Consider the following 13526-nt stretch of genomic DNA (forward strand, 5'->3'; position numbering starts at 1 on the left):
AAATAAAATGCATGATTTAACCTTTGATTTAAAATGGTTTTTGACCACAACAACTATCAAATAATTTAAGGTTCCATACAAAAGTTTTGAAAAGCAAGTAATATTTCAATCTGCTGAAAAATTTGTAAAATAAATAAATGCTTGTGTAATTTTTATTTCCTAGTTTTGCAATTATGGCAAGAGTTTTCTCCCAAATCAGAGTTGAAATTTTAAACTATTAATTAATACACATTCTTCATTATAAAGTGTTATGGTCATTTAAGTAAGTAGTGCCATTTTAGATGTGTTGCAAAGCAAATGCGATGAACTAACAACATGAAAAGAATACGAGTAATATTTAGGGGTATCCCAGGTATGCCAACTTTGCAAAATAAATAAATAAATGAAAAAAATATGTTTTCATGTAGTAACGAAATTTGATTAATTTTTAATTTAGTATTTTTCATTTTAAGTAATTCTTCCACCAATCAAATATTCAAAATACTGACCATATGAAATCTAACTATATTGCAATAATCACGTGGTGACATTTTTAAAAAATGGACGCAATTATCCGTATTCTGCAAGTTATACAACTTAATTCGCTGTCAATTTATTAGAACTTTTGCTTAGAGCTGAGCAATTTGCATCCTCGATTTTATTATACGTAAGTCAAAGACAATAGAGTGCTATTTAAAATTTTAGGATACACCAGAGCCGTTTTTGCCCCTTAAAAAAAGGCAAATCTGGTAGTAAAATCCTTTAATAGCTAGCTTGTTTACAAGAAAAAAAAATTAGTCTACTAAGACGAATTGAAAATTAAAATATAAACATCAATCGATTTTTTTCACGACGGAAAATCATTGTTAATAATTGTCGGCAATATGAGCATCATAATCACCAACACGACCTAGTTCCTAGCCCCATTTTCAGGGCTCTATCTTTTAACGGTCATGGTAGGAATGCCACGTATTTTTGACTCTGGTCAGTCGACGTGGACAGCGCCTGAACAGGTACACTTCCACACCACAACCAATTAGAAGACATTCAGCCACAACAGATTTAACGCGCACCTTGCTGTGTATACACGCAACACGCAGATATATAACCGGCATTGAACAGTGGACCCAATTCTAAGTTCAACTCCGTGCTTTGTCGTGGACTTTTATTCCTTGGGAAAACAAGATAGAAATGAAATTGTTTTACTGCCCTTTTTTTCAGTTTGTCCGGGAGCAAACAGCCCCGAGGCATGCAATTTTAAAGGTGATAAACTGACATGAAATGTATACGAATGGTATTCATTTATGCCTCAGCAGAAAATCATCAAATAACGTTTTCAATACTAAGGTTTAGTATTCTACAAAAATGACAAACTAATGAAATAAAAAGGTATTTGATATAAGTTGTTCACTCGATTCCATATTTGGTGTGTTTCATACGAATGGTATTTGATGTATGTACTTTGATTACCAAGATAAACTAACTAAAAAAAAATACCTATCGTATCACAGTTCTTTCTCTTTGGAAAATACATTTACACCGTTTTTAAATACCTTACTCTGAATTACCAATTATTATAGACACAGTTTCAATAATATATCAATAACAAGTGCACTGGGGGGGGGAATAAATAATAATAAATATAACAACAAAAATAACCCCACCAGGTATTACTTTTGATCTAATGATCGGATCTTCACGTACGTGGACTGAATCTTGATGGTTAGGGGGAGTATATATTAATTAATCAGTGATATTAATTAATAATAATATATTAATTAATCAGTACCTCAAATATATTAATATATATAAACCTCAAATATATTAATTAATCAGTGAAAGCGATATTTTCAGCTACTAAATCACACAACAAAATGCAATTTCTCAGAATAAACATGCTTATTATGATAAATTTTTTTATATCATTTTAAAGAATGTTATTTAATATGTCAAAATATGAAAAAATCGAACAAATACAAATTTGAACGAATAAACATACGGTTTCTTTAAAAATCGATTTTTCAGGAACTATTCGACCGATTTCGTTCAACTTTTGCATTTTGATATGTAAAGTTGCATTTTTTTAAAATATCGTAATATTTGTATATATTTTACAATTAAAAAAATTCTTTTAACCATTATTTAAAATAATAAATGATTTTTAAAAAATATATTTTGCAGGAAATTATCTTTGGACAAACGAATTTTTTTTTCTAATGCCCACCTGGAGAATGACCTAGGTCATACAGGCATCTGAAGGGCAGATTTGCTGACCACTCTTTTAGGGGCACCATATTAGATGGGCCAACGTTGCTCACATAGTAAGACAGATAGTACAGAGAAGGAAAGAACATCCATGCCTTGCCCGGGATTCGAACCCAGAACCCTTCTGACGCAAGGGCAGTTTCCTAACCCATACACAGGCCGCTAAACGTACTTTATTATTGAACGTACTTTATTATTGTGCAAAAATTATTCAACTCATTAAAAAAAGATCTCGAGATATGGTACAAAACGCAAAATTAACTTAAAGGAGTTCCAACTTTCTACCACTCTCCTGAACATGGCGTTAAGATCAAATTTCTCAGACAGCGGCTGTTTAGGGTGAAGAATTCAACTCTATCGAAAAAAAAGGTATGTTTATTCAGAGAAGGTATGTTTTGATGCCTATTTTCGTAACTTAAAATATTATATTATAATATTTATGCACTGATCATATAATTATCATATTTGAGGTCACCTCGGTGAATCTTTAAGATTGTGTCATGATATGTGAAGATCCAATGATAAGATCAAAAAGTATGCAAAATAGTTCTTTTTTCGCATTAGGTTGACTGTTTTTCCATTTCTTCGCCGTCTTTTCCCAATTTTTTAATGAGTTGAATTCATATTTTAAACGTTATGATTAACAAAAAAATGGGGGAATGCATAAATAAAATAATATTGTACAATAAACTTAAAATGGCGATTTTTAAGTTTACGCTTGTCATAATTTTTGATCCGAACGTTATATAATAATGTCTCAATAAAACTATCACATAAAAAAAGTTTTGAATGTTTATTACCCGAACAAGCAGAGCAGAGTTGGGAGGTATTTAATAAATTCAACCTTCAAATTTATTAGGATAATTAAATCAGTCTTGTTTTTAGCCCCACCTTCCAAAATAGAGGTGCTATGGTGGCTCAGGAAATAGAGTTCACTTTCCAATGAGGCGAACCAACCGGGATCGAATCCCAGCGATGGCTCTTTTAGATCACAGTCCTGACGTAGAATATTCTCAGACGGATCATGGGTAAGAGTCCCGTTCCCATCGGTCTAACCGTGGGAGGTTTTCCTCTCCATGTTATACAAACGTGGGCTAGTTCCATAAAAATAGTCCTCCACGAAGACGAATTTCTTCACCCAATACTTAATCCAAGGGTTCCCATATATTCCAGATTGGGTTCAAAATTACAAGGCTACCGAATTGAACATCAGTAGTCGTTAACTCAAAATTGAGTCGGCTGTTCAACAACGATTGTAAAAATACAGTGATTTGTGAAGCCGCGGTGGTTCAGGGAATAGAGCGTTCTCCTCCCACTGAGGTGAACCAGGTTCGAATCCCATTAAATTTTTAACCCGGCTAGCACCAACCACAATGCTAGCGTAAAATATCCCCAGTGGTAGACGAATGATGGGTTAGAGTCCCCTTGCTGTCAGGATAACTGTGGGAAGTTTTCCTCTTTATGTAACACAAATGCTGTTTAATTCCATCAAACAGTTCTCCACGATGGCTAGTTTTTCCCAATGCTTGATCCAGGAGTTTCATTGTCTTCTGGGTAGGGCTCAAAAATTACAAGGCTACGGAGTTCAACATTAGTAACTCTGAATTGGGTAAACAGTTCAACACTGGTTACATATAAAAATAGTGATTTGAAAACCTTGGTGGCTCAGGCAGTGGCGTACTCAAGGGAGGGGTTTAGGGGTTTAAACACCCNTGAAAAAATTCTGTGTACGCCACTGGGCTCAGGGATTAGAGCACCTACCTTCCAATGAGGTGACCCAGGTATGAATCCCAGCCATGGCTGGTTGATACGGATTCCACACAAACCACAGTGCTAACTCAAAATATCCTTTAAAGGAAGACGGTTTACAGGTTAGAGATCCCTTGTACTCATCTTGACCATGGAAATTTCTCTCCATGTAAAGCAAATGCGAGTTAGTCTTCTACGATGGCAAATTTCTCCCACTACTTGATCCAGGATTTCCTCCTTGTCTTCTGAATCAGATTCAAAATTACAATTGGTAGCCGCAAACTGGATTGTTAGTTGAACGACGGTGATAAAATAAAAAATTGTGATTTGGTGGTCGATACGAATTCTGTGTGTTCGTTTTTCGTAAGGAACTAGAAAACATCTTCCTCCTAAAATAAGCTAGGCTTTAAAATTAATATTTTTTCTGTAACTGACTTTTATAAAGATTGGTCAAACATTTAATATTGTTTTCTCTCATTTAAAAATTAAAGTTGTAACTCTTAATTTAAATACATGTTTCACTTAATTCTTGACAAAGATTCTTTGAAGGTAAATCATCTTGAAAGCATTATGTATATTCACTTAATCTATTGAGGACCATCGTTCTCAGGAACTTTTCTCAAAAAGAAAAAGCTGACTTGTTTCATTTTCAGAACTTCAGAATGGAAGAGGGAAAAAAAGAATCTGTGTTCTCCCCATTTTACTAATATTGATATTTTTATTTACTAGTTAACTAATTTTTAAACAAATTGGCTGCAACTAAATTTTTAAACTAAAGATGTAGTCAATACTACGAAATATCAGATTACTCTACTTTAAATGCCCTACCACTTTTTTTCACAAATTGCATTTCACGTCAATTATATTCACTTTAAATTAAAAATTTATTGGTAGCTTAAAATCTCAACAGTTATCACACTTTTGCTTCCTCTTTAAAAAAAATTCCAGACAGTGGGAACCCTGTGTATATTTTATAATTAATTAATATCATTTGCAAAAAAAATGAAGCAATTAGCTTTTATAAAAATGAATTTAAATAGATTTATGCATTTTAAACCAGGTAGCTTCAAGCATTGCATAATAATATTCCCTAAATTTTATTTTATTTCCAATAGTTTTTGAGTTATGACAATGAGAAGCATGCTCGGTGAAAATTTTCTGAAACATCAACTTTTTTTTTATATTAAAAGAGGATAAAATGTTGTATTTTTGATGTTCCAAGTATTCTGCCTTGTGATAAAATTATTGTTGGATCTTTAATTAATTAACTAATTAAGCAAAATAAAAAGGCACTTAATAGATGACAACAGAATATTTTTAGCTCTGTCTTTTAAATGCAGTTTGTTTGTTTCTAAATAATTCATGAATATTTTTAGAAACAGACAGTAATTAATAAATTAATTAAAAAATCACAATTGTTAATTTTTCATTTTTAAAAATTAAAATTCTATTTTAGAACATGCAAAAACTTCCTTTCTTTTAATGACAATTAAAAAAAACTGTATGATTAAGAATACTAATTCGTTTAAAATAGTTTACGTATTAATTACCAAAAAAAAAAGTTCACTATCCACTTAAAAAGTAAAAAATAATTAAGAACAAACAATGATCTGTTGGGAAGAAATAGATTTCCTTTAAATTATGACTCTTAAAAGAAGATATAAAGACACCTAAATCAAGAATAATTAAATGTTGCATTGTCACTTAAATAGGTTAAAAGTATTGCCTAATAAAGTATTGTCTAAAATTATAGTTGAATCCTAAATTACTTAACTAATTAGATCATAGAAAAGGCACCTAATACAGGAAAACAGAATATTTTTATCACTATATCTTTCAAATGCAGTTTGTTTGTTTCTAAATAATACATAAAAATTATTTAGAAACAAATAATAATTAATAAATCAATTAAAAAAATTTTATTAATTAAATTGTAAATTTTTTATTTTTAAAAATTACTATTCTTTTCTTAAACAAACAAAAATTTCTTTTATTTTAATGATTTATTGATAATTTTTTTAAAAAAAACTGTATGATTAAGAACACTAATTTGTTTCAAATAGTTTACCCATTAATTACCAGAAAAAAATTTCCATATAAAAAGTAAGTAAAGAGAAAAAAAAAGTAAGAACAAACAATGATTATCTGTTGGGAAAAAATAGATTTCTTTTAAAATGCGACTCTTAAAATAAGATATAAAGACACCTGAATCTTAATATTTTCATTTTTGGAAAATAATAAAAAAAACGGAATTATAACTATTCAGTCAATAAATATATAAAGAACATTTATTGAATGAAAATGCAAAATTTTAAACTAAATTAACTTACCAAAAACACTTCACACAAATATTTAAAATAGAACTCTAGTTTAAAATCAAGACTGAAGAAGAATTGTTGTAAACACACACTTGTAAAAATGCCTTCTCTCAAGAGAACAAAGGATTATAAAATTTAAAAGAAAAAAGATAATAGATGTCAAAAGGCTGTGACTAAAAATCATTAAATAAAATATATTGTTTCGTTGCTCAGTCAATATTTCCTGTAAAGTGTGTGCTCTAAGTACTGTAATATTTTAAATTTCTTTCAGAACAATTGTTAAAGTGCATGAATCAAAAGAGCAGAGATTCTTATTTTATATCTCTTAACAGATAAAGAAAAAATTTTGGATTTTATTTATTACAATTTTTCTTTTTCTCTGAAAGGAGAATAAAAATAAAGCAATGAGAATAATTGTGAAGACCTAGTCTATTCCCATTAAGAAATCCTTAAGATCTTTAAAATCATATGCTGAAAAGTAAATTTGGAACTCCCTCTGGTTCTTTTTCCTTCTGGGGACCATGTAAAAGCACAATGAAAAAAGCAAAAATGCCATTTGCATTCATATTACCTTGCTTTTGTTTAATTTTCCAACTTTTATTTTTTAACCCTTTAACAAACCCTTTTAACTTTTTTTTTAACCCTATAAACTCTTTTTATTTTTTAAACCTTTAAAAAAAATTTTTTTTTTCATTTAAGGTAACACATTTTAAAACTTTGTTTTAGAAAAGAAAAAAAAAATTAAAAATCAATCAAAATTTTAATTTTGATTAAGAGTAATTTTTTTCTTTGAATAAATAAATTTTATAGCTTACAATCCTATGCGGATATTAAAGATCATTAAATAAATTTTTTACTTAGCTTTTATATTATAACCACATTGAACTGCTTACCCATTTCTGAGTTTACGACTATAAATGTCCAAATCTATAGCCTTGAAATTTTTAACCGAATACAGAAGATAAAGGAACTCCTTCCCAATGCTATAGGATCAGACGTAAGGACTAACTAGCCAAGGTGGAGGATATTTTGAAGGAACTAACCTGGATCACATGGAGAGGAAAATCTCACACGATTAGATGGATGACAAAAGAATACTAACCCATGATGATCCCTCTAGCACTGAGGTCCGTGCGAGCTGGAAACAGGATTCATATCGACCAACCAATGCTGGGATTTGAATCTGGGTCACTTTATTAGGGGCAAGCATCTATCCCATTAGCCACCGCAGCTCTTAGCTTTCAAAATAAGAAACCAATCATTTGACGTATTGATTGATGATGTATATCATATGATGCATTTTATGCCCTACAGCAGCATAAAATACACAATTTGTCCTGTTTAGCATGCACAAATTAACTCAAGTGCACCTATTAAGGAAGGGGTCAGTGACAAAATCAAATATTTGTTTAATATTAATACAATAAAATAAGATTCATTCATGAAAAATATTTCCAACCTTTTATTCCAACAGTAAGATCCTTTAATGAATATACATAAAAATTTAAAGTACAAGGTAACAATTGCATGCAGATAAACTACTGCAGTTTATAACCGAGGCAGTCATTAAGTCATATAATTTCTAAATATTTATTAAGTCATAAAAGTTGAAAAAGATAAATGAAAATTAATTTATACACTTTGTTAACTACGACAAAATTTAACTACATGTAAAACTTGGTAGAAATCTTAATTTCTTATAACCTGCAAAAATTTGGTTTTTATTTTTATGTTGATACAAATTTTTATTTCAACAAGATATAAATTTAAATTATTTTGTTTTCGAAAAATGAAGAAAGGGAATTTATTTTATCAAGCTGCTGTAACAATTATAGAACAAAGGAAGTTAAAATTATGGAGGAAAACATTTGTTTGAAGTTTGATTTGTTTGTTTGATCTTGCTGTAAAACTTTTACTTAATTTTTATTAATAAAAATCCTATAAAACCAAATTGAGCCAAAAAGCAAGTATTGAAAAGCTTGTGACAAATCAGCCTTTTTCTCAGCATTAAATGAGCATTTTAAACATTTTTTTAATTAAATAAGTTTGAAAAATTCTGACAATTGAAAGTTTTTTAATAATATTTTAAAGTCAAGCTATAAAATATCCCATTTAAGAGTTGATATACATTCATTCTTAATATAAGTTCTTCCTTAATATAAGTTCTTCCTTAATACAAGTTAGTCCTGAAAATAAACTATGAAGAACTTAAGAGCACATGAAGTTTCAAATAATCTATAATAACGCACAAAAATGTGTAGTAGTGTCCTTCTAAACTCTGTATAACATTTGGCTTTAACTTTTTTTGGAGACAACAATAAAAACTGAGATAAGAAACAGATAATGGACTCATAATAATAATAAGAAGAAGAAACAAGTTAACAGGCTAAAATGAACTAAGTGTAAAATTAAAAAGATGAGAGTAAAAAAATAAAAGCAATCATAGCAATGTAATTCTTTAATAAATTTATTATAAAGATAGAAACATTTTAGCTTGAAAACAAAAAGGTTGAGGCAAACATTTATCATGAAAATATTCAGCAATTAACTAATTGATAATAAGAATGAGATGAAGGATTAAAAGTTTTCTTTTAATGTAACTTTAAATGAACAGAAGTTAAAATAGCAGAAAAACTACAACAACTAAGCTTTAGAAAGACGAACAGGTAAAACAGGCCACAGATGAGGTTGATGTAAATCACAAAGTCTGTTGAAATCAAGACTCATAGCAGTTTCCAAGCCAGCTATTGTATCGGCTTTCTCACCATAAAGATATTCCCTCATTTCTTTTTCCAGCTTCATATCTTCCTCAGCTCGGGGACGGCCTTTCCTGCCTTTTCGACTCTCTGACACTAGAAAAAAGGAAATTCAACATTACAAAGAAAAATAACAATAAAATAGAAAGTAAAAATACATATTTTTAGCTAATAAAAATGTATATTATTAAATTCTATTTCTCAAATAATTTGAATGTTGACATTTGCCTGATTAATTGGAATAAAATTACAATAAGCAAATTTACATATGAATATGTCTCACAAAGTCAAATATATAAATTTAAATAATAAGAAATGATGTTAGTACTTTAAATTAATTCCCACTGCACAACATTAGAATTGCTTACTAAGCTAAATACATATGTAAAGTCAAATAGTTTAAAAAACAGAAATGATAAAAGACTAACAAAAAATGTATTAATAAAATTCACAAGACTTTTTTAAAGATTTTCTACAGTTTAATAGCTTAATTTTTTAATGTTGCTACATATCTGTTTAATATTTTTTTAAAAAATTAAGTATTTTTGTTAAAACAAATTGGTTTTGTTGTGTTTGACTACTTTAAAGTACACTGAAAAATTTTTCTACAGAGTGCCTAGCCAAATTTTTCAACAAAAAATAAGCACTCAAAAAATATTTTTAAACACTTCAAAATTTGGAATAAGGATAATCATTAGCTATCATAAATATGAAGTAATTTTAAATTAACATATAATAAAAATTACAAGTGTTCCATCAATTATGTTCTTGAATTATTTCAACATAAAACTCTTTTAGTTTTGAAAATTGCTGTTAAAAAACCAAATTTTGGTCTAGAAAGTATTAAATATTTATAAATTAAAATGTACATATTGCAATTTATCCAAATTCTTAATTTGCCTAACTATTGAAAATACATTTACAAAAACAATTATCTTATAAAAAATACTTAATCATCTTATACTTTATACGTAAAATCAGTTTTCATTCACTTCCATTTTAACTCCTCTTTTCCAAAACTAGTTTGTATGAATAAGACTGAAATTTGAAGCTGTTCTTACAATGTAAACAATGTCTTTTTGCATAATTCATGGCTAAAATCAACATGGAAACGAAAAAAAAATCCCTATTTGGAAGAGGGAAAACTAAGCACTTTTTAAAACTATCCAATGAAAAAAACATCTTTAAGGACTTAAAAACAAAAATCGCAAGAAGCACCTTTAAGCACTTTTCAAAAACGCTACACACCCTGCTTAAAAAAATTATGATTACTTAAAATGGAGATACCATTCTTAATCTCTGAAGATATAGGCATAAAACATAGTGATTTCATAGTGATTGCCCCAAAGCACACAAAGATATTTAAGATAAATAATTATGAGTGTTTGGCTAAAATGGTGCATGAGCATCAGTGCGTAACTGTCATATGACATCCAGAACATCACTTTATCTTATTGTGTTTTGCGACACCAGGTAAACATACTCTCAGTTTGTCCAGTTCAATAAAGATGTTTATGTTTTAACATACTTAGTAATTAAGAATTATTACAAGTGTCATTACAGTTAACAAATAATATTACATGGTGTCAGAAGTGGGATCACTGGAAAGTAGGATATTATATGGTGTCAGAGGAAATCAAAGTTCAGTTCATCTTTGGCCATTATGAAAATATTTTGTTTTAACATTATTAGTATTTAATTATTATATCAAGTAATAGAATAGTAAATAAATATTATTACATGGTGTTAGAATCATGACCAGCAACTCTAGTGCTTCAAGTTTTGCACGTGAATTAAATATTTCCGAAGATGGAATGTCAGTTAAGTGGAATCTTTGGAAACAGCATTTCAATTCCTATGATATGGTTATTGAATCATCTAGCAAAGAGCCAAAAAAATCAGGTAGCAATATTTATGTCTTAAATACATCTCTAGAAATACTTGAACCACCGATAGATGGCACTGTCGAAAGATTCTTGTGAAACAAGACATTTACATTTTTAAGTAATAGTTGTAACTATAATAGCCATTGTCATGTATACTTCATGTTAAATATATCCTTTTTTTGTTATTACTTACCCCTTATGCTTGGTTATTTGAGTAGTTTTCTTTAATTTAAGAAAACGAGAATATATCTTCGGTGTAGTTATCAACCCATTGGAATAATTTAAACTCTAAAAGAGAAACTTCATCAGTGCAACAAAAAACTTTTTTTTTTGTTGCACTGATGAAGGTTGCCCTTTGAGCATCCGAAACAGCTGTTTGCATTTATAAATATTTTTGTGATCTTAAACGTTGTTTACCTTAGTTTGTATTTTAGCACAAAAGTCGCCCACTTGTGTATTTACTAGTCTAACATTCTGGAAATTACTTTTATTTCAGTCTAGTTTCTTATAATTTTTCTTCATTCTAAAAATGAACCTTAGAATGTTTATTTGATTTTGAGAAATGCTTTAAAAGAAATGTTCTACAATATTAATAATAAGTTTTTCATTCGCTTTAAACTTTAAATGTTTGAAAGGAAAAAAAAGTGGACACTGTTAAAAGGGCTTCAACAGGTTGAAAGGTAACTTTTGCATTTTTGCCCTAAACTACTGAAGAGTATAAGTTTTATGATTATTTTTTGCTTTTAGTTCAATGTGAACTTTTTAGTTCTACTACATAAGTATGTCTTAAAGATATATTTAACACAAGAGAGAAAATGAGCATGCCAAAAACTTTCTTTCCATGCACATTTTCAATAAAAAACCATTTCTTTAATAATAAAAAGTTAAAGAAGCTTAAAATTGGGGTTTGACTCTCAATTTTTAAAATTTTATTTACGTTTAAGATTATTTATGTTGATTAAACAAACAAAATTCAACACCTCTCATAAGTATACTAATAACAAAAGATTAAGATTAAACATAGAAAATTATGAATATGGAGGAAATTGTTCTTCGAACAGATTTTAGATTTAATAATAAGAAAAAATATTAAATAAATGTCAGAATAGCTTACTGTTTCCAAATCTATCCAATTGAACATATTCAAATTCCTCAACAACTGTATCTATCATTTCAAAATCCTCTTCTTCATTGTCTTCATCATTATCACTCTTCTCTGATAATGACTCTATAAATTAATAAAGACAAAATTATTAATTTTCTATGCAATGTTAAAACTAAGCAGGGAAGAACTAATTAGTCAGTTCAAACAATTTTATATGATAAGCATTAAATTCAGAGTCAAAGAAAGGGTTTGTATTAGCCTGTATCCAGGGGTGATTGTGAGCCCAACTCAAAAATCCTGAAACTTTCTTGAGTAAAATCATTAATCACGCATTTCAAAAAATTTAAGTCTTTATAAATTTAAATTATTGATCTTTTCAAACCATGAAACTATAATGAAATTATATGCAGCATAATTTAAATGAATAAATATTTATAAATTTACTTTTTTCTGTAGACACATTTATTATTTGACCTGAAAAAAATATTTACAAATGAAAGAGATGCCAAGTATAAAGTCTACAAAAAACATAACCATACTAAATGATGTTTCATTTAAGTTACAAAACATACTAAGTTACGTTTCTGTCTAGTGTTCTAATTAAGCATTTTTAGAAGAGCAGCTCATCTTATCTGCCCTTTGATCCCTATAAATGCAATCTCTTTGACCTTTATGGAAAGAAAAAAAAATACCATCCCTTGAAAAAACTACCTTTTTACTCATATTCCATTTAAAATAAATAACTTACTTTAAGTAATAATTACACACTTGTAAAATAATCTGCGTTTAAAGGTTTAATTCTGATTAGTATTACAAATATTCACTTTTCATTATTCTCAACTGGTTAATTTTTTATAAGTTTCTCTTTTTTTCAGGGGGTACTATACTAATGAATTTGTTAGGTGATTTTAAATTTTAAAATTATTTTTTAAATAAATATCTTTTTCTTAAAATTGCACTTTTAAATGCTCATTTTCTCATAATTTTCAGTTTAAAGTATAGAAAAAAGCTTTCCAGTTGATTATCAACTATTTTTTTCTTTTTAGTTTACTTTTTATTTATTTCTTTTTTTTTTTCAAAAAAAAATTTATGCTCAGAGATTGTCTCTCAGCATGAATTTAACTATTTTCTTTTAGAAAACATGAATTTTTCTTTTGTTTTGATAATGTGTCAGAATTACTTTTTTAAATATATTCTACATAAAATAGTATAAGAGGGAAAATGTAAAAATTGTTGAGGATCAAATTAAATTATTAGATACTAGCCGCCTAAGGCGGCCAGCTGTCCGCCACGCTGAAGGTTTTCACAAATAAAGTTTTTTAAAACATGGCAGGAAATCTGAAGATTAGTGGACAATTAAAGTGTTCCTGTCCAGCAATTTTGTCTTCATATCCAGTTCTGCTGCAGATGTGTTATAGCTCTTGAGGATGTTTGAAATTATATAGCTACAACGCTTAAGAAAAAAAAA

At 28.7% G+C, this 13526-nt stretch overlaps 1 protein-coding gene across 6 annotated transcripts in view; it reads right to left on the reverse strand.

Annotated features, from left to right (window-relative positions):
* Positions 1-7753: 7753 nt before the first annotated feature.
* LOC107454607 (gem-associated protein 8) overlaps positions 7754-13526 on the reverse strand; it is a 22093-nt gene continuing 16320 nt past the window's right edge. For all 6 annotated transcript variants that reach the window (XM_016071851.3, XM_071182086.1, XM_016071849.4 and 3 more), the window contains exons 4-5: positions 12068-12181; positions 7754-9163 (exon numbers count right to left, since the gene is read on the reverse strand). In XM_016071851.3, coding sequence (XP_015927337.2) covers positions 8955-9163; positions 12068-12181 — 323 coding nt within the window. In that variant the 3' untranslated portion in view covers positions 7754-8954. The remainder of the gene's footprint in view (positions 9164-12067; positions 12182-13526) is intronic.

The sequence above is a fragment of the Parasteatoda tepidariorum genome, chromosome 6, assembly GCF_043381705.1.
Source record: "Parasteatoda tepidariorum isolate YZ-2023 chromosome 6, CAS_Ptep_4.0, whole genome shotgun sequence".
NCBI lineage: Eukaryota > Metazoa > Arthropoda > Arachnida > Araneae > Theridiidae > Parasteatoda > Parasteatoda tepidariorum.